This window comes from Myxocyprinus asiaticus, chromosome 31, assembly GCF_019703515.2.
Source record: "Myxocyprinus asiaticus isolate MX2 ecotype Aquarium Trade chromosome 31, UBuf_Myxa_2, whole genome shotgun sequence".
Taxonomy (NCBI): Eukaryota; Metazoa; Chordata; class Actinopteri; order Cypriniformes; family Catostomidae; genus Myxocyprinus; species Myxocyprinus asiaticus.
In genome coordinates, this window is record NC_059374.1 from 25,178,322 (window position 1) to 25,200,976 (window position 22,655).

General features: G+C 38.8%; 1 protein-coding gene across 8 annotated transcripts in view; it reads left to right on the forward strand.

Moving 5' to 3' along the window:
* myo18ab (myosin XVIIIA b) overlaps positions 1–22,655 on the forward strand; it is a 172,996-nt gene that overhangs the window by 43,211 nt on the left and 107,130 nt on the right. The window contains exons 1-2 of one of the 8 annotated variants that reach the window (XM_051665912.1): positions 9,363–9,962; positions 16,447–16,720. The exons of 6 other annotated variants lie outside the window; for them this stretch is intronic. In XM_051665912.1, coding sequence (XP_051521872.1) covers positions 16,684–16,720 — 37 coding nt within the window. In that variant the 5' untranslated portion in view covers positions 9,363–9,962; positions 16,447–16,683. Of the gene's footprint in view, positions 1–9,362; positions 9,963–16,446; positions 16,721–22,655 lie in introns of those variants that run through there. One more of the 8 variants, XM_051665913.1, reaches the window with a different exon arrangement.

Genomic DNA, 22,655 nt, shown 5'->3' on the forward strand with positions numbered 1-22,655 from the left:
TGACAGTGTCTAAAAATGTGCCGGTCCTGCGTGAGACACTAAAGAAAATGCGAGACACGGTGCAGCAGTCAAGGACGTTCGTCCAACACATTATCAGAAAAAATGAATAATAATAAAAACAGAGCAGACACACGCAAAAACACGTTCAGTGTGAACTAACCTAACCACATGCATTACTTAAGGGACGTTTGCACAAGACGCATTCTTGTGTCAAAGAACAGCTAGACAATAGCCTCTTACACACATGTAACCAGGTAAATTACAGGAATATTGTTGGGTTGCCTTTACTGGTAAATGTACGTCATGTGCTATTCACACATGCAACGACTTTACGTCATTCTTACGTTTTGCTAGTACCATTCACACATCAGCACCAAATGCCATTAAACTCTGACGTCTTTTCCCAGAAATGACATCTGTATGGCTGCGCCAGAAATGCAGGCATCTTGTTTGAAAATGTGGTGGGGTTTTAGTTTTTATCTGAACGTATATGGTCGGTAATATTGGTGATGTTTTCAAATTTTTTGTCAAAGGTTTACATTTACGTGGTTGCTCAAGACTCAACGACATAGTATATGACAACTTCAAATACAGTTGTGCTCAAAAGTTTGCATACCCTGGCAGAAATTGTGAAATTTTGGCATTGATTTTGAAAATATGACTGATCATGCAAAAAAAACTGTCTTTTATTTAAGGATAGTGATCACATGAAGCGATTTATTATCACATAGTTGTTCGGCTCCTTTTTAAATCATAATGATAACAGAAATCACCCAAATAGCCCTGATCAAAAGTTTACATACCCTTGAATGTTTGGCCTTGTTACAGACACACAAGGTGACACACACAGGTTTAAATGGCAATTAAAGGTTAATTTCCCACACCTGTGGCTTTTTAAATTGCAATTAATGTCTGTGTATAAATAGTCAATGAGTTTGTTAGCTCTCATGTGGATGCACTGAGCAGGCTAGATACTGAACCATGGGGAGCAGAAAAGAACTGTCAAAAGACCTGCGTAACAAGGTAATGGAACTTTATAAAGATGGAAAAGGATATAAAAAGATATCCAAAGCCTTGAAAATGCCAGTCAGTACTGTTCAATCACTTATTAAGAAGTGGAAAATTTGGGGATCTCTTGATACAAAGCCAAGGTCAGGTAGACCAAGAAAGATTTCAGCCACAACTGCCAGAAGAATTGTTCAGGATACAAAGAAAAACCCACAGGTAACCTCAGGAGAAATACAGGCTGCTCTGGAAAAAGACGGTGTGGTTGTTTCAAGGAGCACAAGACGACGATACTTGAACAAAAATGAGCTGCATGGTCGAGTTGCCAGAAAGAAGCCTTTACTGCACCAATGCCACAAAAAAGCCCGGTTACAATATGCCCGACAACACCTTGACAAGCCTCACAGCTTCTGGCACACTGTAATTTGGAGTGACGAGACCAAAATAGAGCTTTATGGTCACAACCATAAGTGCTATGTTTGGAGAGGGATCAACAAGGCCTATAGTGAAAAGAATACCATCCCCACTGTGAAGCATGGTGGTGGCTCACTGATGTTTTGGGGGTGTGTGAGCACTAAAAGTATGGGGAATCTTGTGAAAATTGATGGCAAGATGAATGCAGCATGTTATCAGAAAATACTGGCAGACAATTTACATTCTTCTGCACGAAAGCTGCGCATGGGATGCTCTTGGACCCTCCAGTGGTTACAGCAGAAAAAGGTGAAGGTTCTGGAGTGGCCATCACAGTTTCCTGACCTTAATATCATCGAGCCACTCTGGGGAGATCTCAAACGTGCGGTTCATGCAAGACGACCAAAGACTTTGCATGACCTGGAGGCATTTTGCCAAGACGAATGGGCAGCTATACCACCTGCAAGAATTTGGGGCCTCATAGACAACTATTACAAAAGACTGCATGCATACACAGTATTAAGAACTAAGGGTATGCAGACTTTTGAACAGGGGTCATTTCATTTTTTTCTTTGTTGCCATGATTTGTTTTATGATTGTGCCATTCTGTTATAACCTACAGTTGAATATGAATCCCATAAGAAATAAAAGAAATGTGTTTTGCCTGCTCACTCGTGTTTTCTTTAAAAATGGTACACATATTACCAATTCTCCAAGGGTATGTAAACTTTTGAGCACAACTGTAAGTCTGAAAACAACAAAAAACAAAATGCTGTCGCTAGCATCCAAAGGCGGAGATGCTTCGGCTGAAAAGCACAGTAACGTGTACGTATATCGCTACAAAGAGGTCTGCGTGTTCCCAAAGAAAGCTGGTGATTTTACTGTTTATAGTAAACTTACTGTTCAGTAAGAGTTTACTTACTGTTCCTTTGCGCTGTCTGCAAATGTCTTCATCCACTCCGATGAAGAGAAGCGCTCTAGTTGCACTATCTGACCAATTTGTTAACATTTTTCTTAACTTCCAATTCACCGGTGTTACGGAGCGGAGTAAATTTGTCATCTCCGTCAGAACTTTTTTACGTCACCGCGTCCTGAACTCGTACAAACTAAAACTGGTAATCTTATGGCTCTGTTCACACATACCAGCAATATGGAAATTTATAGGATATGATACAACTTATCATTAAGGGAAATTGCCAGAGCAACATTTACCAGTATTTTCAAAAGTGTTGTTGTCACAATGTTCGTGGTTGGGGCAAGAAGGAAGCAGGAGTCGGCGAGTTCCAACACAAAGGTATTTTATTTTCTAACAGAAAATTTCACTTCTTTTAAGCACTCTAGTCTCTGTGGGCGTGTGGTAGCCCTCTCTCCCATCACTGCTGTCCGGCTCACTCTTAAAACTCGTCTCCACTCTCACTGCAGTGACAAACAGCTGTTAGAGACAGTCATTGCCAGGTAATGATCCTTACCACTCTCATCTCCTGATCTCGCTCTCCATTCACAAGCCGACGCTCAACCACGCCCCCACCACCACAAGGGTCGTGTGCACACATGACCTCTTACCTGAAAATTGCAGTCAATTTTCTGGAAAAGACTGTGTGAAAGGGTCTATTAAAGCAATGGAATGAAACAGAATCCAGGGGACTCGAGAAGAATTTTTTAAAGTTTTATTAACCTATCTGTTAAACGCAACCTTTGTGGTGGGATGCTTAAAAAAAACCTTGTTTATGCAATGGCTAAAGACATCCGTCTGAATGTGAATGACTGTAGCGATGGTGCTTTTAAGGGGATGAATTTAAAGATGCAACTTTTCCGAGAGGGTTTTACCAGGCAAACTGTCTATCGATTAAAGCACCACCTTTTAAATAAATCTAGAAAAAAATCCAGATAAACTAAACCTTGGTTATTGGACGACTAGCCGACCATTGTGACCCATCCACCCTATTCGGTTTGTGTGCATTTCCATCTCATCGCTGGTTGATCAGATGCTCTTATCCCTTTATTATATCAGTCCAGCTGCTCTGACATTCATCCTAAGCTTTGAGCATTGTTTATTTTCTCTTCATGGACTGCTGCTGCGGCAGGGACTTCATGCATTATTATTATTCTTTTTTTAGTTAAATCGCCCTCTTCTACCTTTCTTTCCTCTCAGTATCCCATCACTGCGGTGTGCACTGCGGTGTGCACTGCGGTGTGCTGTGTGTGTGCCTATGCAAGATTTTTACTGATCTAGGTTTAGGGAGTTATTTCTGGCTATAAGCAGCTCTTGCATGACTCAGTGCAGTCACACCCGCTGGACTGGCCGTCACGTCACTAATTTAGGATCTCACATTATCTCAAGTTTAACCACAATTAAACAACGTTTGTTGTCTTGAGTTGGTGGGGATTTTTGTTGCTCTGTGGGGGATTGTTTATGCCTGTGGTCTGCGATTAATGCATTTATCTAGCTGTTTCTGGAGACAGGAAGACGACTTGCATTTATGAATTAGAGGATTTGTTTGGGTGGGGTGGAGATTTTTGTGAACAACTGTGTGGACGTGTGTGGGCCACTTTGGTTGTGGTTTTTACTACTGGCACTGTAATTCTTCTGGACGTTCTAAAAGATTATAAAATATAATTGCTCCCCAAGTCTTCTGAACATCACTCTCAGTCGTAAACATAGAAAGCCTTTTTATTGACACTTCTTCAAAGTTTGATTCGTGTTTGTCTCTGTGACTCCAGCAGAATGCAGATAATCTAGTTGGATATGACTGAAGACACAGGTCTAATTGCTTGATTGTATTAAATTGTATTAAGTCTGTTCAGTGACCGTTTGCCTCAATTTAGAAAATCATTACGCATTTCTAAGGCATTTACATTTTTAAGCATGGGCTTTAAAACCTATTCATAGGACATAATTATGATAGGTGTGTCTTTTTCAGCTCCATGAGTGGACTGAGACCAGGGGATGATTTCACGAAAATGTTCTTAAGAAAAAAGTTCTTAGATTAAATTATAAATTCTGAAATTATAAGCACAGTTCTTGAAAATGTTTTAAGAAGTTCTCAAATATTTTCTTAAGATTAAAATGACTGGCTTTGACATTATCTGTTTATTCTAGCCTGCTCACGAGGTTGCTTTTTCTAAGACAACAAATTCAATACTTCAGCACTGGTAAATCGTAAAGATAAAATTATCCATCTATTAACCTTTTTTTTAAGTAGCAAGCTCCTCACAATATATATATATATATATATATAAGTGCATCTCCGCTACTAATTATATAATTAGGCCTATTACGGTTCTGTGGACTGAATTTTGTAATAGAATTTATATTGTTTGAAAGCTGAAAATTAAAATAACACAAAACAGTCAAAAGCTTTTTTTGGTCTGAAATCACATTTCTGTCTAAACAGTCCATTGTGATTCCTGGTTCACCATGATAGTGCATCACATTTGAAACAACCCAGTTAATTCATTAAACCTCTTACCTTTTGGGATTTAAAACAAGTGAGATGTTATTCTAGCCTTAAGATGTTATTTACAACAATTTTTTTTATTTTTTATATTTAAACTCTTAACATTTTTCTTAAAGGGATGGTTCACCCAAAAATAAAAATTCACACCCTCATGCCATTCCAGATGTGTTTTAGATTTTTTTTTTTTTAAATAGCTCTGTAGGTCCAAACAATGCAAGTGAATGGTGGCCAGAACTTTGGAGGTCCAAAAAGCATATAAAGGCAGCAAAAAAATAATCCATAAGTGGTTAAATCAATATCTTCAGAAGTGATATGATAGGTGTGGTAAAGAAACAGATAAATAATTAAATCCTTTTTTACTATAAATCTTCACTTTCACTATCATTTCCACGTTCTTGTTCTTTGTTTTTGGTGATTTCCATTCTTCGTGCATATTGCCACCTACTGTGCATCTATCATATCACTTCTGATGATGCGGATTAATCAAATTGAGTCTTTTATGCTACCTTTATGTGCTTTTTGGACTTTCAAAGTTCTGGCCACCATTTACTTGCATTGTGAGGACCTACAGAGCTGAAATGTTTTTCTAAAAATCTTTGTGTTCTGCAGAAGATAGAAAGTCATACACATCTGGGATGGCATGAGTGTGAGTAAATGATGAGAGAATATTCATTTTTGGTGTGAACTTTACCTTTTACAACAATCTTAAGAAAAAAAGTTAAGAACTTAAAGGTTTTTTTTTTTTTTTTTTTTGTGAATGCAAAACGTTATAAATTGATAAGAAAACGGTAGTTCAGAAGAATTTTCTTAAGAACATTTTGTTGTTCCGGCCCCTGAACTCCAGAGCTTGTTTTGGCTTTGATGTTTTCTCTGGCTCTGCTCTGTTTCTTCAGATCCTGGGAATGACCAGTCGTGAGTGGCAGTTTAGAGAGGTTGGGGAAAGATTGTGCCTTACAGACATGAACCATGGCCTTGATTAACTTTTAAAGACAGTTAATTATTTATTATGACAGTGTCTCTTACAGTCTTTTGAACTTGGATTTGCAAAATCTTTTCATTCAAATATTGAATTTATACAGTGATATTAGTTTGATATTATATTTTTTTTTAAATTAATATATATATATTTTTTAATTTAAATTTAATTTTATAATACAGTGCATTGCTTTGAGGCTCAGTAGATAACACAATTAACTATTGATTCAGTCATTTGAGAGCACAGGTATGAAAAATGCACTTTATACAAAAATGGTTTCACTGAAGTCAGTTTTAATTAGAAAACAACTATGCAGATATAAGGGTTCATTTTGCCAACACATTACATGATAGTATTCTGCCCCTTTGTGTTTCCTCTAATATGCAGTATTTTTGCAATTAAAATTAATTAGCAGAAAAATCTGTTAATGACAAAAACAGTCAGCACTAATATTCACACTAATTTCAGGAAATAAACACCAATTTCAGGAAATAAATTTAGAAACTGTAATGCAAAAAATTCCACATGTCAGAATTCCGTTTTTATTGTTTGGATTCCAAGATTCTGTCTGCATTTTTTGCATTGCGGAAATCATACGAGATTCCCTGTCGCATTCCAGTCAAATGTCAGGGTTCATTTCAGTGTTTACAGTGTTATGGGAAACGAGCCTGATATGAAAAATGTCATTTTCAACCTTCCTGCAGTGCATTACAATATAAATCATTATGATGAATAAAGATCAATAACTATTAGATTTAATTTGAGTAAATAACGATAGATAGATAGATAGATAGATAGATAGATAGATACTTTAGACGGATGTATATTAATATAAGAGATATCGTTTATATCATATTATGAAAGAAATCCTCCTGTCATATTTTGGATAATATTGTTCTACGGATTCACTGGTTTGGACAGACTGCAGAACACAATCAAGGGCTAGAGCTGTACCGGGATCAGAGTGCAAATTGACAAGTCATTGTCCTGCTGTTGCTGACAGTGTGTGTGTGTGTGTGTGTCTGTGTCTGTGTGTGTCTGTGTGTGTGTGTGTCTGTGTGTGTGTGGTTAGTCAGATGTGAGGCAGCCTTTGGATGGCTGAGAGTATTCTCGTTTGTTCCTGGCTCATCTATGTTGCATACTCTTCTCATTATCCCAGGCTGACAGCCTCATAGCTCACATTCCTCACCAATCCAAATGCTATTTCTCTCTCTGTCTCTTTCTCACTCTCTGTTCCCCCTGATCGGCCTGCAGTGTCAGCTCTGCTTCAGTCTGTGCATCCTCCCCCTCATTGTGTTCTCCCACACAGCCCTGTATGCTGCCTCTGTGGTCTTTAAATCCACACAAACACACACCCACATGTGCGGCTATGCTGTGTCCTCTTCGGGACATGCCGTAGCACAGACTCCTCGCGCCACACCCCGAACCGCCACAGGCCTCTGCTAGCACCATCTGCATAGCTTGTGTTATCTGTTCTCCATCTCCTGCAGAGTGGTTTCTGCACACAAGGCTGGATCCCACACCAGAATTAGCAGGCTCTTATCTGCACTATAATCTCCAGTGGAAGTAAAAATTACACAAGCAATAGAGGTGAAAACAGGCAGCCTCCCTGTCAGCATGTGTTGCCTACTGATGACTTCAGGCCACTTTTAAGAAAGGCAACAGCGCACTCTTGTGCTGGACAGAGGGAATGGGACAATTCCAGAAGCGTTGCAACAGGAAGTTTCGCCCTCTAGTGGCTGGTTATGGGGTTGCTTCAGCCATGAAAAGGGACTGCCTACTCTCCTCCAAAGAGGAAATGATTAATTCTGGCTGTAATTCTTGGCTAAGGCCATTGGACTGAGCAGAACAGTCTGAGCTCAGCTGTGCACTTCAGTTTCCTGTTGCTTTAGTGTGAAAAATTTTGAACAGAAATTCGTACTTTTACTACTTTGACAAATGCACATACATATTTATCATGACAGAAAAATAAATGCCATTGGAGGTTGATCCACTTTTGCACTGACCCTAAAGAAATTCTCTGGGCTGAAGGCCTTATAGGAACAGTTCACTCGCCCGCATGTTGTTCAAAACAGACTATCTATCTTCCATGGAACACCAAAGGAGAAGTTCAGGGTAGGGTTGCACCAGCTGTGCATATGGTCTCACCTAAGTTGGGACGTAAAGTTTACACAAAGGGCTTAGTAACTACTAGTTAGTTTATAACTAAGTCAGTGCTTAATTTGGTTGCACCACCTGTTATTAAGGCAAGACTTAACTAGTAGGTCGTAAGCTCTCCGTAAAGTGATGCGTAGTCGCATAATATGATGTTTACCTGTATTGATCCAATAAACAGCCTTCATATTTGTACACAGAAGTGTTAAAAAGCCATGAACTTCAATTTGATCTTGTTCAAACCTTGTTTGCTAACGTAACTGTCAGCTGTAATAAATTATATCCCCATTCAAATACGTTATAAAAGTAGATTTGATAATTAGTATATTTACCCTGAGTAAATAATAAATAAGAACTGTATCTAAAATAAATAAGGGGTGATAAATAAATACTAATACAACAGGCTGGAAAAATAGACATTTATTCATTTTAATATCTTATATACTTCATATATGTTGAAACTTGACATTAGGCAACACATCCTGAAAACTGCACCGTTAGAACGGTTTCATGCTGAATGTACTTAAAAGTAAAAACAAATACTCTCTCTCTCGTAAATGTAAACAAGTGTAAATGTCAACATCATAATGCATGTCGAAATCATTGATACCTGTCACGCAAAACATTAGCTCATTGATGTCATTAAATGAGTCTGCTTTTTTATTCCATTCATTACTCCTGGTCGGAGGCTTCCGTAAATATTTAGTAGTGCATAAATTGTGACTTTTTTGTGACCCATTTATGCCACAACTAGGTTGTAACTTACGCACAGCTGGTGCAACCGGCCCCAGGAGAATATCTTTCTTTCATAAAATGAAAGTGGATGGGGAACGGTGTTGTCAGTCTCCAAAAAGGACAAAAAAAAAGCTCCATTAAATGATTAAAAAATGAGGACATACAAATTGTGCATTATATTCCAAGTCTTTTGAATCCATATGATAGCATTGTATGAGGAACAGACTGAAATTTTAGTCATTATTCACTGAAAATCTTGCTTTACAACCGTGGTAACCATTTACTGTGGAAAAGTGCTGCTTGGGGCATACTGCTATAAATAAATTTCTTTATTCTGTGGAACACAAAATAAGTAATATGATTGTTTTGGAACGACATGAGGGTGATTAAAGAATGACAGAATTTTTGAGTGAACTCTTCCTTTAACTTTATGGTGTTAATTTTTTTGGCCAGTTCTTGTACTAATAGATGAGTTCATTAGATGAGAGCCATGGCAGCTTTTATTTCCAGCACGCTCTGCACTTCTGAAATCACTCGGTGTAGGAAGTGCCAAGGCCTTGCGTCATTTCCTCAGCCTTCTCTCTCAGCACTTCTGTTTTTCTCCTCTGTTTCCCCTCTCCACCCTATATGACCGTTCTGTATCTCACCGAGGAGAAAAAGCGGCAACCTAATGCTCAACGCCCTTGATGCTCGCTCCACATCCTCCAACGGCAAACAATTCCGCACACTCGTGCAAATTTTGAGAGGCTCAGCAAGGCTTGAGCTCTGCAGATAGTAGTTGGGGCGTTCTTAGAAACCCACAGACAACCTCTCACACCTCTGTGCTGGACCAACGTTTGCTCTAGAGCAGCTGAGCTGGAGAAGCAACTGTGCTGAAATAGACTAGAGAAGCTGTCCATCTCCTGGCCTACATTCTTGGGGGTGGGGAGAAAGCAGGACTGTTTGGCATCAGTGGTGGTACTTGGAGCTTTATTTTTACCCTCTACCACGACAGCTGTCTCCCTCCTCCTCCTCTCACAGGCGCTCCCGGCCTATCACTTTGCACCTCTCAGAACTGGGGCTGCCGGTAAGTGTGACGTGGGTCCTGTGGTTCTCAGGGCCCTTTCTCTGTCTCCAGCAAGCATACACGGGTCTTGCTGCTTTCGGCCGACACTACTCGGCTCTGCTCTGACCTTGTTAAGGGAGAAACACTATCTGTTTGGAGCAACTGCAGAGGATCTCAGGTAAGGTGATGGCTATTACTTTTGGATAAGTCCTGGATGGCCGATCTAGAGGCCTGGTAGAGACAGTCAGACCTATGGAGGAGTCTGTGGGTTCAGAGTACTGCTGTAGTCTGGAATCTGGCCTGCACAGTCGCCTATTTTTAGGCTTGAGTGTGATGGCACGCTGGCAGCAATGACTGGGCCAGCCAGTGCTTATGCTGGATCCAGTTAGCTTTGCCATTTCACACAGACAAAATAGCATTGGGTGGATGAAATGGAAATTAAGGGTGTTCTTTATTGTATGTGTGTTGTGGGGAGAAGTTTGTTTGGATTGTGCTTTATAACATGGCATGTTGAGACTGGGAGTGGGACACTGGAGTTGCCAGCCCTGAAACCATCATGCTCAAAGAGGCTTTTGTTTGAGTTGATTTGCTTTTGTGGAAAAAGGTAGTCCGTTATGTCTCAAAATTGATGGTTTTATTTTAGCCCAGATGAATGTTTCCAGTGGGCCTTATCTTTGGACCTTTGTGGTTATTTTCAAATGCGTTTGAACTTCTATTTAGCCACTGTCAAGTGTTTGATAGATGAAGTCAGTGGTTTATTTTGTGTATACAGTCATGTTGGATCAGATGTTTCACGGTCTGTCTGCTGAGGGATTATATGATATGGGTTTAAAGAAACATTCAGCTGTGTATTTGTATCTTTAGTCATTAATTTCTCTTTAAAACTCTTGTTGAAGTAAATAAGCACTACAACTTCTCTCCTTTCAATTAAATTGCTGTTGGTGGCTTGGATTTATACTGTTTCTCTGTATCCAGCTCAGTAGATCTTCATTTCTCAGCTGAACTGTAATTCTGTTCACTCAGGAAATGAATTGAATTTGCTGGTTGAATTAAATGAATCTCCACTACACCCCCCACCCCCACCCCCCCACCAAAGCTTTTGAATGCTTCCTGTGCCTTAGGTGATAAGCCATCTTTAATTAATGTCTTCTATGTTTGGGCTTAACATTGTTATTTATCGACATAAAGTGTCTTAACATATTAACACTGTGTTAATGCCACATACCAGTAATGTAGATCCAGTTGCATTTGTTTCCTGTCTGTTAGAGGGAAAAGGAGGGCTGTTTGCTTTGTTTTGGGTTTTGTGGTTAGTTGTTTTTAGCACTAAACAACGCAAGTTCTCGCATGAACATGCAAGCCACTGTGTACGAACTTCTCTTATAGCTCTCATGAACGCGCAGTGGACGTCAAGATTTTTTAAACTGAAAAATTACTTTCATTTCAGGTTGGTTCTCACCTAACTTATACCTTCGTAAGACTTTGAATATGACACACGAGCCACATGGGCTACTTTTATGATACTTTTGGGTGCTTCTTTAAGCTTCAAAGTAGGGGTTGACTGATATGTTTTTTGTTTTTTTCAGGACCAATAAGATTATTAGTAATCAAGGACACCGATAACCGATATTTGGGGCCGATATACATTTGCAGTAAAAATTAACACTTTAAATCAACAGTCAAAAAGTCTCTTAAGAACTGGGCAAAATTGAGGACATTGTGGCCCAAAGACAACCAAAGGTATATATATCATTTATATATACATAGGAAAGATAATGTATAGAGGTTCAGGGGTAACCCCTGAGAGAAAATGTATGTAAAATTCTTAATGAACCATTTTTATATGTTACTTAAAATGCAAATCAAAAACAAACAATGTACATCTAAATAGTGTAGTTTAAAAATGCTGTTTGCTATAGTTAAGTATAAAGGGGCTGACTATCAAATAATGGAAATGTTTATCATCATAAGCAGAGAACTCGTAATTTCAAAGTTTTGGTTGTCTTTCTTGCCATCCATGTCAGAGATGATATCTCTAATTAATTTTAATGAAATTTGAACAAAAATCTCTGTTTATTATCAATAGGCTTGAAATAAATTTAATATAGCTAAATTTAGACAGAAAAAAATCGTTTCTAGTCTAAAGGCGCTCCGGAACCACGATAAATTGTCCAGAGTCATATCAGACACATGAAGATAGTTTCTGCTTCATTTTCGTTTTCTGCAGTGTATTTTAGCGAATGATGCCATTATTCATCTATAATGCTGCTCGCTGTATTTCTCCGCTACAATCTACTGTCGTAAAAATAACCTCGTCTGCAGCTCTACTATGAGGCGCCTCATGTTGCAGCCAGAGGAGAGAGGCAACGTGTTCTGAGTGCGAAAGGGTATTAATGAAGCAACATCAGTGCTATCTATGCCCCGGAGTGCTTAAGGTGTACACATCTCCGTTATTTTGTCATGCTGCTAACCTAAAGTGTAGAAATGGTTAAATGGAGCGTTGATGTCTTGCGGTCAGGACAAAACAAATCCGGGGTCTGGATCCGGACCGCAGTGCACTAATTGGACAAGCTAAACAGCTTGTCCTCTCAATGATGCGTCTTTCCCTTGCTGCTTTCCTCTTTCCCACCTCTCACAAATAGGAACCCCATGAATACAGTGTACAGTGTTGATTGGCCATTGTGACATATAACCAATCCGATGATACTGTGGGTGGGCATTGAGCCAGACTACAACCAGTAACCTTTCAGAGAGAGGTGGTGGCATCAGAGCCAATAGAGCGCATTTTTAAATTGGTCGGGAATTAGATCAGACAAAATAACGATTCCGATAATTAAAAATATTATAAATATCAGATCCGATTATCAGCCAGGCCGATAATCGGTCGACCCCTACTTCAAAGTGAGGAACTATCCACTGACATTGTATTGAAGAGATGGAACGGAATGCTGACTACATTTTCCTTTTGTGTTCCGCGTAAGAAAAAGTCAAACAGGTGAGTAGGCCTATCGCGATTTATTAAATAATCATCTGATTGCGGTTATTTGATTTAACTGCACTTATTTGATGTAACCATGATTAGTGTGCTTCAAATTCCAAACATTTTAATGTCCACATAAGAGAGTTTTAAGCGAATATATAAAAGCAAAGAATGGCGCGTTTGTGCATCTCATTCTGTTAATCTCTAAGTGTTTCACTGATCCGCACCGCGGACGTCACCCAGAAGAGCCCATGAATTGCACATGAAGATTAACCACTTGTCAATTGCTCTGATCGTGCGCCATCTGCAGAGGCTTGCGCCAATCTCCTGCATAAATATAAACGAGGTATAAACTTATCTTGAACTTTGATAGTGAACGTAAAGAGCTCCAGTAGAGGTCAACCGATAACCAATTTATTGGCCGATAGTTTTGATTTATAAAATGTAAAAAAAAATTAAAAAAAAAATCTTTCAGTGTTAATCTTGTCAACGAAATCACAGATGAAAACGTTTGTTGATGGTTTTTTTTTTTTTACGTTTTAAGGAAAACTAGATGAAAAAGGCCATGATGATAATTAAACTATTTAAAGCATACTATTGATGAAAATATGACGAGATAAAAATGATACTGCAAGATATTAACAGTGCAAGATATGAAAAGGAGAAGAAACATCTATAGAATCTGTATATAGAAGAATATATTAGATATAGATTCATCTAACACATTAATAATTTGGGATTTCTCCGCTTGAGCCATTGAACACACGCAAATGAACCACTTTAAAACGGGGTAAATGCCTCATTCAAATGCATCCTATTTATACATGATTTGAATCACTATTGGAGCCTATATCCACAACATACAGTATATGTAATATAACAACTTACATCTACACAGTGAAGTGAATGAACAGGTGAACTTGAACTAAATGAGACGCTGGTAAGAATATGTATAATTTGCGTTGCGTAACTTGCGTTGTGAATACACTGTTTCCGTAAGAAACATGCTACATGCGATGTAATATCCTTTCATGAAAAATGTATAAGTCTCTAAAGCATGAAGAATTCAGAGTACAGTTGGCTAACTTCTAAAAAGTAGCTAATACGTCTGTCTATTCATTAATATGTTAGGAGCTCAGTTTTTCACAACAAGGACAGTAGGCTATGTATAGTTATATGTTTGATACATTTTTAAATTAAAAAATGTTTTTTTTTCCCTAAATGTTTGAATATTTGATTAAAGTCTGGTCTGTTACAGTTTGACACACTTTTTAGTTGATTGTCATCAACTAAAAGACTTTATTTTCGTTGACTAAAATTATATGTAATTTTCGTCAGACTAAAACTGACTAAAACAAATGAATATGAGATGACAAAATATTGACTAATTTTAAAGGACATTTTCGTCAAAAGGCTAAAACTATGTCTTAAACAAAAACCGTTGAAAAAAAATTAACACCGCTTTCTTTATTATGACGGGCAAAGACAAAGAGTCCAAAAAGAATAAAATTCCAGATGCAGTTTTTGTTCTACCAAAATCCCAATTATAACCAGAAAAAATTAAGATTTGGTACATAATGTGGGACTTAAGTATAAACAAGCCCAAAACACACTGGGGACTCTTATTTTGAAATGACTAAATGATGAAAAAAAATATTGGCAACTATCGACTGATTTTTGATGATAACCGATTAGTTCCAAAAAGCAACTATTGGCACTAATTAATTGGTAAAACTGATATATTGGTCTTCCTCTAAGCTCCGGTTTCACTTTCATTTGACGATCACATAATGGCAAATGTTCCTGAATCTTAGTCATTGTGTGTATGAATAAGTGGTCCCACTGTGTTAATGATACGCAGTGACATGCAGAGCCCACTTACTCTTTCTATGGAGATGGTAAAATGAAGAAATGGAATCTCAGAGATCTTCCTTCATGAGAAATAAGGGCTTGTGGGTTTAATCTGAGAGACTTAAAATAAAGTAAAAATGAAAGAATTTAGGACAGAAATATTTTACTATTCCATATAATGTAATGTAATATAATATTGCTATTCAGGTTGGCTGGGTTCCAAAAACAACAGTGTAACTGTAAAATGGACCAGGACTAAAGCTGACTAAAAAGAAAGACATATTTTTAAAATTTAGAACATTTAAAACATTATTTTTCATGTCATAAGTTTTAAAGCCTTAAAAGGGAATCATATATATCCCCATTTTATTATTTGTTTTATATATTTGAAGTTAAATATATAAAAAAATGACTTTTTAACCTTAAGAAATATGACAGCTTGTTTGACAATTAATTGTGAAAGCTCTCAAAGAGACAATTAATCGTCATAATCGCAATTAATCATCAGCCAAATTTCATAATTGTGACAGCCTTACTGGGTGAATAAATTATGGCAGTATTTTCATTTTTGGGTGAGCTATTCGTTTAATTTTTTTTATTGTTATCATGTGGTCCTTTTGTTTTTCTCCATTATCAATCCCTGTTGAGTTTGTTTGCTTTTGATTTTGTGTTAGTATACTGTTTTGTGCAGCTGGTGCAAGTTTAGTTTTAATGTGAACCGTTTCATCGTGCCCATGTGGCGGCTCTTAAAAAAGGACTGTGCTGTCAGTATCACAGTGCTCTGTTAACAGATAAGAACACCACCGGCAGCTTTTTATAGCTACAGTGTGTCTGATGAGTGAAAGGCCTGGTGACGGGTCTGTGGTGGAGTAGGGGGCTTTAGGGGAGAGCAGGGTTGGGGATCTGCATATGGGGTAAGAATAGAGGTCTGTGTGACAGCAATTGGGGATCATAGATCCATGGAGCTGTGGTGGCTTGATAATGAGGTGAAAATGCTTTTTGTGTTTACAAACAAAAGCTCTCTGACAGTCGTCTTTTATTAAAGGTATAGTTTACCCAAAAATAAATGTTCTGTAATTTACTCACCCTCATGTCATTTCAAACATATATGGCATTCTTTTTGTTTGGAACACTAAAGGAAAGGTTTTGGAGAGTCTACAAGCTTCTTTTTTCCATACAATGAAATCATACAGTGACAAAAAGGCACCATAAAAGCAGTGGATGTGTGAATGAGAGCTGTGGTGGAATAAAAAATTTGGGTAAAGGTTTCATTGAAAGAAATAAAAGATTGAAAAGTTGAAAAACGCATCTCGAGATACCTACATTCTTTTGTGCTCGGTTCAGCTGTCTTTAGGGTAAAGCATGTCTTTGGAAGGCTGTGCTGCCTGTTGGTTGGTTTGATGAGGCATGTTGCCTTTACAGCTGGAGCAGACTGCCCCCTACTGCCACATCAAGGTGGTACATCAAGCTTGTATTGTTACAATGTTAAGAACATTCCTCATTATGGAATTTACGTGCGGATCAGGGGCATGATTAATTGCATCCGTTTTTTTTTTTTATGTTTCATTGAGTTAATCGCACTAAACGCTTTAAATCGACAGCCCTAATGTTTTATGTTTATATTTATATTTCATAATATATTTCATTTTGAAAGTTCAAGGCCTTCCGTTAGATAGAGGTCAGACTGTAGCTTTGCAATCAACCCAATTTTTGAATACCCATAGGTCTGTCATGGAGCCTTTTAGTAAGCATGTGCTGCTTTTCTTCCAGGTGATTTGTGTATTGTCATTTGAGCCAATCCCAGTGTATTTAATCACTTCCTTCTGTCCAACAGAGCCAAGAACCTGCTCCTCTTTCCAGCATTGTGGGTCTTGCTTACCTGAAGTTTGTGACCTCATAACTTAACTGTGAAGACCAGCATCCATTGTGCCAGCCTCTTGTCTGCTGGTCTCTCCATTTGTCACTCATCTTTTCATCCCGCCTGCCCGCCCGCCCGCCCTCCCTCCCTCATCTCTCTGTCTCCGCCCTCAAACCCTTACCCGGCCCAGCCCATGACAGCAGCGTTGCCAGCATGGCATTCTCATCACGCTTTTCCTTCTGGGAGCAAAAGGAAAGTGGTGTTTCATTCTCATCTTCCTGCACTATGTGATATCAGCTGATTGTTGTGCATGTAATGCACCAATGCTCTCACTTTTATATCTATTTGTGGCAATGCACTTGGGTGCCAAGTGCACGGTTTATGAGCACACTGCTGCTAACAGCGTCTATTCGGTGCATGTGTGTTTGTGAATGTGTGTGTGTGTGTACTGTGGCAGATGGAAAACACGAATCACTTTGTGAAAATGACCAGTGTGCTTCAAAGTCATGGGGGATTGTTAACCGACGCTACTGCTTAAAATATGTCATGATAAATTGCAAGCACTGTAAATGAGTGCCTTTTTAAGTTTCCAAATTTTTAGTCGAACTTCTCTCTGTCTAACCTGGTCTTTTGAAATGTTTAATAAGCCTTTAATGGTCATGCATGAATGTATTAATGCATCGGATGTGTCAGCTGCAAAATAACCTCAGCATTAACTCATTTTCATTCATCCCGAAGCAAATGCTAATGAGCTTTTTACATGAACCCCTATAGATTAAAGAAGAGAACAAGCCAATCCCTAAGAGTTCAAAAGACAATGTAAGTCCCCATCTATTCTGCACACTAACAAATTAAGTATTTCAGCTCTTTTAAAGTGATACAGTTGTAAAAAAAAAAAAAAAAAAAAAATCTAATTATAAGATTGAAAATCAGATTGTTTGTCTCCACAAACAAAGCTACATGTATTTTATTAGTAGTGATTGACCGATATTTCAGCCAGGTTGATTAATCGGCTGACTTTTGGCAATGTTGAGATTATTGGCAACAGCTGATAACAGTTTCGATCTGTTTCTGTTTTGAATATAATATATTTTTGAGTAAATATTTTGTATGAATAAGTGTTTGTATAAATTCAGCAATTTTGTGTATAAAAAATGTGCTGTTAATAAATTTTGGCATATTATCGCCCATTGTTCTCTAGTTCTCGGTGTCAGTATTAAAAACACATATCGGTCCACTACTACTAATTCCGTGTTTAGAGTAGTGTATTTGGCTCCATGTCCTTGTGTTCCGACACAGGATGCAGAATTGTCGTCACAGGAAGCCCATTTCAGTGGGTGTTAACAATACTGTAAGAAAGGTTAGGCTAATAGAGAATATGCCTGTTCCTAGTATATTTACAATAACATCTTTTATTCAGTGCAAATGGACCATTGACTCATCCACTGTCACACCTGCTGCATAGTAATTTGCCTCTCAGTCAGTGAAGATGGAGACAGTTTGATTCTTTGTTGTTTTGTTTATTGGCATGCAGCTGTTGCACACCACATGCTCTGTTTGTCTGAACAAAAGGTCTGTGGTTTAATAAAGAGATTCCATAAACACACTTACTAAATATTAAATAATACATGCATTGTACTGGGGTGTTTGAAATTAGATAGTGAAAATAAGGATTAATCCTACATCCAGAAAGAATTCTTAATTGGAGCTATGACACACCATCAGAATGGTATCATTTTCTCCTTGTCTCAGCTTGATTTGAAGTGTTAGAATGGGTCTTTTTAACACAGCAGTCTGAATCCATAAATTACATTATATTTTAATAGACAGCTGAGACAGATGAAAGCATTTTTTTCTGTAAGTTTCAGTGAGTTTAAATAGTCAAATTAAAATAGTGTGGGTGACAGTGAGCAATGTGCAATGACTTACTGGCATGTAGACTGTGTGTATATCTGTTAATACAATAATGGAGTCTGCTGCATATGTTTGTGGGAGTCAAGAGACAACATGGTAGGGGGGCAAGACATGTCTCAGAAAAGTGGTTCACTTTTAGTCTGAGTTTGCATATGCATGCTTGAAGAGGCACTCTGTGTAGTAATTCTAAGTGCAATAAGTCACATTAAATGATTCTTAGTGTATTTATTTATGCAATAGTTCAAAACCTCATCACAATTCTCTGTTTCTTACAGAGCTGCTGGATATTATGTAAATGAAGAAAAAAAACCTTCTACTTCCCTTTCACCTTGTTTATTGTGTTAGATGGCCAAATGGTGTTGTTTTACTTTTTCTTTTTGTGAGATATTTATAGCGTTACCTTTTGGTATTGAAAGACTGAAGAAGCATCATCTCCCAAAAGAGTTCTGAGATCTGTTTTCTCCACCCATTTGAATGCAACAAATGGTCCCAGTCAAAGTACACCAAATAAGTCAGGAATATGTAGGCTAGCTAGCAACCAACACAACATCATGTTCTGGTAGAAATTGTGTTTTCAAAACACTATCTAAGGGTTGATACATATTAGTTGTTCACTCATTTAGCAATATGTTTGTGTTTTCAATGATGGTTTGTCTTTTTACCTTTCCTCACGGACTCCTCTACTTCTGCCATATCTGCCGGGTGAGTAGTCCGACAGCGATGGTAGCCTGAGTAGCCGATCCCAGTCAGTGCCAAGCCTGGAGCCTGGCAGAGGCCTGCTGCGTGCCAAGAGCCCTCAGCCTGTTCGGGACAATCCTGCAGAGGTTCCATCCCAACCTCAACTCAGGGAGCGGGTCAAGAGCCCGTCACCCAACAGAAACAAGGTGGCAACCAACAGGTACTCTGAAATTCCCAAGATGCCGGAGCGTTTCAAAAGCCCTGAGCCTCCTCAAGCTCCACTGAGTCCTGAACCCATTCTGAATGGAGATAGCAAAGTCAGTTGTACTCTCAATGGCAATGCCCAGACTGCTGTTAGTGCCAGCCAGCCAGAGCTCGCAGAGAACTTGCAGGGTGGAACCCGGAAGAAGGTGGTGAAGGTGGTGCGCAGAGTAGTGAGGAGGGTACTGCCTGCAGAAGAAGACACGGCAACATCCCCTGCAGCCATGTCCCAGGACCCACCTAAACTAGCATTAGAACCATCCAAACCTGAACCGGCATCTGTACCTAAGGTTGTGAAGATGCCAGTGTTTTCTTTCAGACATGATGCAATTAAGAAAGAGGAAAAAGATGATCTCTCTGCTGGACTGGCCAGTCTGATGAACCGGGGCAGGACCAGGGAGCCTCGTCCACGCATCCGCAAAGATGGGTCTGCTGAAAAAGAGGACGCAAAAACTGTAGAGAATGTGATTGAAAAAACACAAGAGAAGGACAATTCTGGACCAGCAAAGGATAAAAATGTGCCGAAAGTAGAGGCTAGCCAACCACCAAAACACGAAGAACAGACTTTAACATCTGCAACTACCTCAACTCCTTCCAAGTCTCCTCTTTCACCACCTACAGGGTTTATCCCTGCCTCCAAAGCCTACCCACTCTCTTCCCCAACAGGAGTTGTCCCGGCACCAAAACCCACAGGATTTGTCCCCATGTCAAAACCATCTACTCTTTCCCCACCACCAGGTTTTATTCCTGTTCCAAAACCTTCTTCCATGACTTCTGCTGGATTTGTTCCAAAAGCTCCCATGATTTCATCACCTTCAGCTCCTATTCCAGATCCCAAAACAGTGCCTGTTACCCCCAGTTCTACACCTACCATCCCTAAAGCAGCTGCTACCTCTGCTTCTACTAAATCCAACACCATTAGCCCCCTGGCCCCCAAGACAGACCCATTTGCCCCTCCGTCAGGGTTCATACCCACCCCTAAACAAATGGCTATGAAAAAACCAGAGGTATAGATCATATTGATTACTCGACTGCATGGTTTGCTGTACTTCACTTAACTGTGTGAGGAGTGTGCAAATCTGTAAGCCGTGTGCCACTAGCCATACAATTATTCCACTGAGTAGAATTTTTGTAAACAAACAAGTATCAGCACAGCATCATTTCCACTAACATGGCACCATTTTATCCTCTAAACTTTATTTTCATATACAGTAGATAGTATTCAGGTGATATTTAACTTTCAGTAAATGTTATAGCTCATGAGTTTTGAGGCTTTGGTTGTGTGACCGCACCCTTCTCCTGAGCTTTTCACTGTCTTTCTCTAAGTTGCCTCTCTAAGGAGCCTCTTTAGGCTTCTTTGGCCCATTGGAAATCCAGCTTTAAGGTGCTGATCTTGGCTGTGTAATGGCTGTTTGAATTACATTGTATACCTTTTATATTATTCTGCGTCTGGATGCTTCACTTGGAGTGTTCTATGCATGATGTTTTATACTAAAAGACATTTCTCTGGTGCACTGATCACTGATTGGATGCATGGTTATTACTTCAGTCACTTCAGTGACCTTTGTGAATACTCTTGTGTGTGGTTTAAACATGATAATTGAAGGTGAAGGCAGCCGTACGTATGCCGCAAGCCCCAGCAGGGAGACCTTCTACTGGGAGCATTTCTAAACCCACTGTGCCAACTATGGCCGAAAAGGTGTGTGTAGGAGTATTTTAGTGAGTTCACCCCCTGCAGCAGTTAGTTAACTTGCCTGCTCAGCTCTGCAGAAAGGGAGTGCAGCATGGCTAACATTCACACTAGTTACATTGCTGTCAACCATGTTCTGTGTAATGCTTTTACAATTTATCCTGTACATAAATTGTTTTTGCTGCTTAAAAATATATTATCTATAACAAAGCCATTAGGGCTGGGCAGTATGATGGTTTGTACCATGTGGCGGTGTACAATTTATACAGCAGTAAAGCCATGAAAAAAAAAGTCACCAAACAATAAACTATTGGTGTTTGTTTAACTATAGTTTTTTTCATGGTTACTGAGCAATGTTGCAATTTGGCGCATTAACTTCAAATGATGTGTGGTCACACAGTCACAGGTGTGCAACTGTTCAAAAATTTACCATTTAAAAAAAAAACATTTATTAGGGCTGGGTATTGATACAGATTTCCAGATTCGATTCACAAGCTTTTAATTCCGATTTTGATTCGACTAATTATATTTGAGTAGTTTTTCATCATTTTTGTCACATTTTGGCTTTTACAAACAAACAAATCCATGTTTTCAATCAATAAGATATTCCACCACTATACTACACATTTGCAGCCAGTTGCCAAATATATACATTTTAGTCGCATAGCGCAAAATTTGGTTGCAAACGCGAGTGGTTTCCTCTCATTGTAGTGGAGGGTTGCTCATAGAGTAAAAGATTGATCTTGGGATTTAAGAATCAAGATTGTTTAAATCTGCATCAGAAAATCAATATTTTTACCCACCCCTATAATGTAGTGCTGTTTTGAGTATTCAGCATGTTAAAGTCACTAAAATGATCGAACGATAGAATTTACTACATGATTATGTAATGTATAAAACAATTTGGGGTTGAATTTCCAGCAAAATTACTATATCGTGACGGATAATGTACTGTTACTGGGATGTAAAATTACTCGTACTGTGGTTTTGGTCATACTGCCCACCCCTAAAAGCCATGATCATAGTCTGAGATAGACTCACCTCCTCTTGGTGGTCTGACCTTTAGGAGAGTCCACCACTGAATCCCACTGAAGAGGCACAGAGACGGCTGGAGAGGATTTTCGCTGCATCTGTAATGCCTGTCTATTACTTCTCCTCTTCCTCTGTCCTCTTCTCGTTCTTCATTACTGCTTCCTCTTCATTTTCATCTGACTAACTCTCTCTCCGGAGCTAAAATATACTTTTATCCATTGTCTTACACAGCTCTCACTATACTGGCTGTAGAGCTATAAATACAGCACTTATGCTGTTTGAATACTCATTAGGAAATATTTTAATAACACGACATTGTTAATGACAAAAGGGATTTTCAGGACATTAATGTGAGCAGAGTGGCTGCATAGTGTACACTCATTTAATGTTTATGAACTCAGTGTCTTTAGAAGAGAATTATAGCTCTGTTCTAAACAGTAGTGAGCAGTTCTTCATTTTTTCCCTTTTTTCCACTACTTCAAGTACATTTCTGTGTTCTGTTACAGGAAAACTTTAGTATTTAGTTAACAGGTTCTCAATTTAGGCATGTCCATCCCATCTCCATGTGCCTGCTGCTGTCCTTTCATCTGTGGATACGTGTCTCATCTCT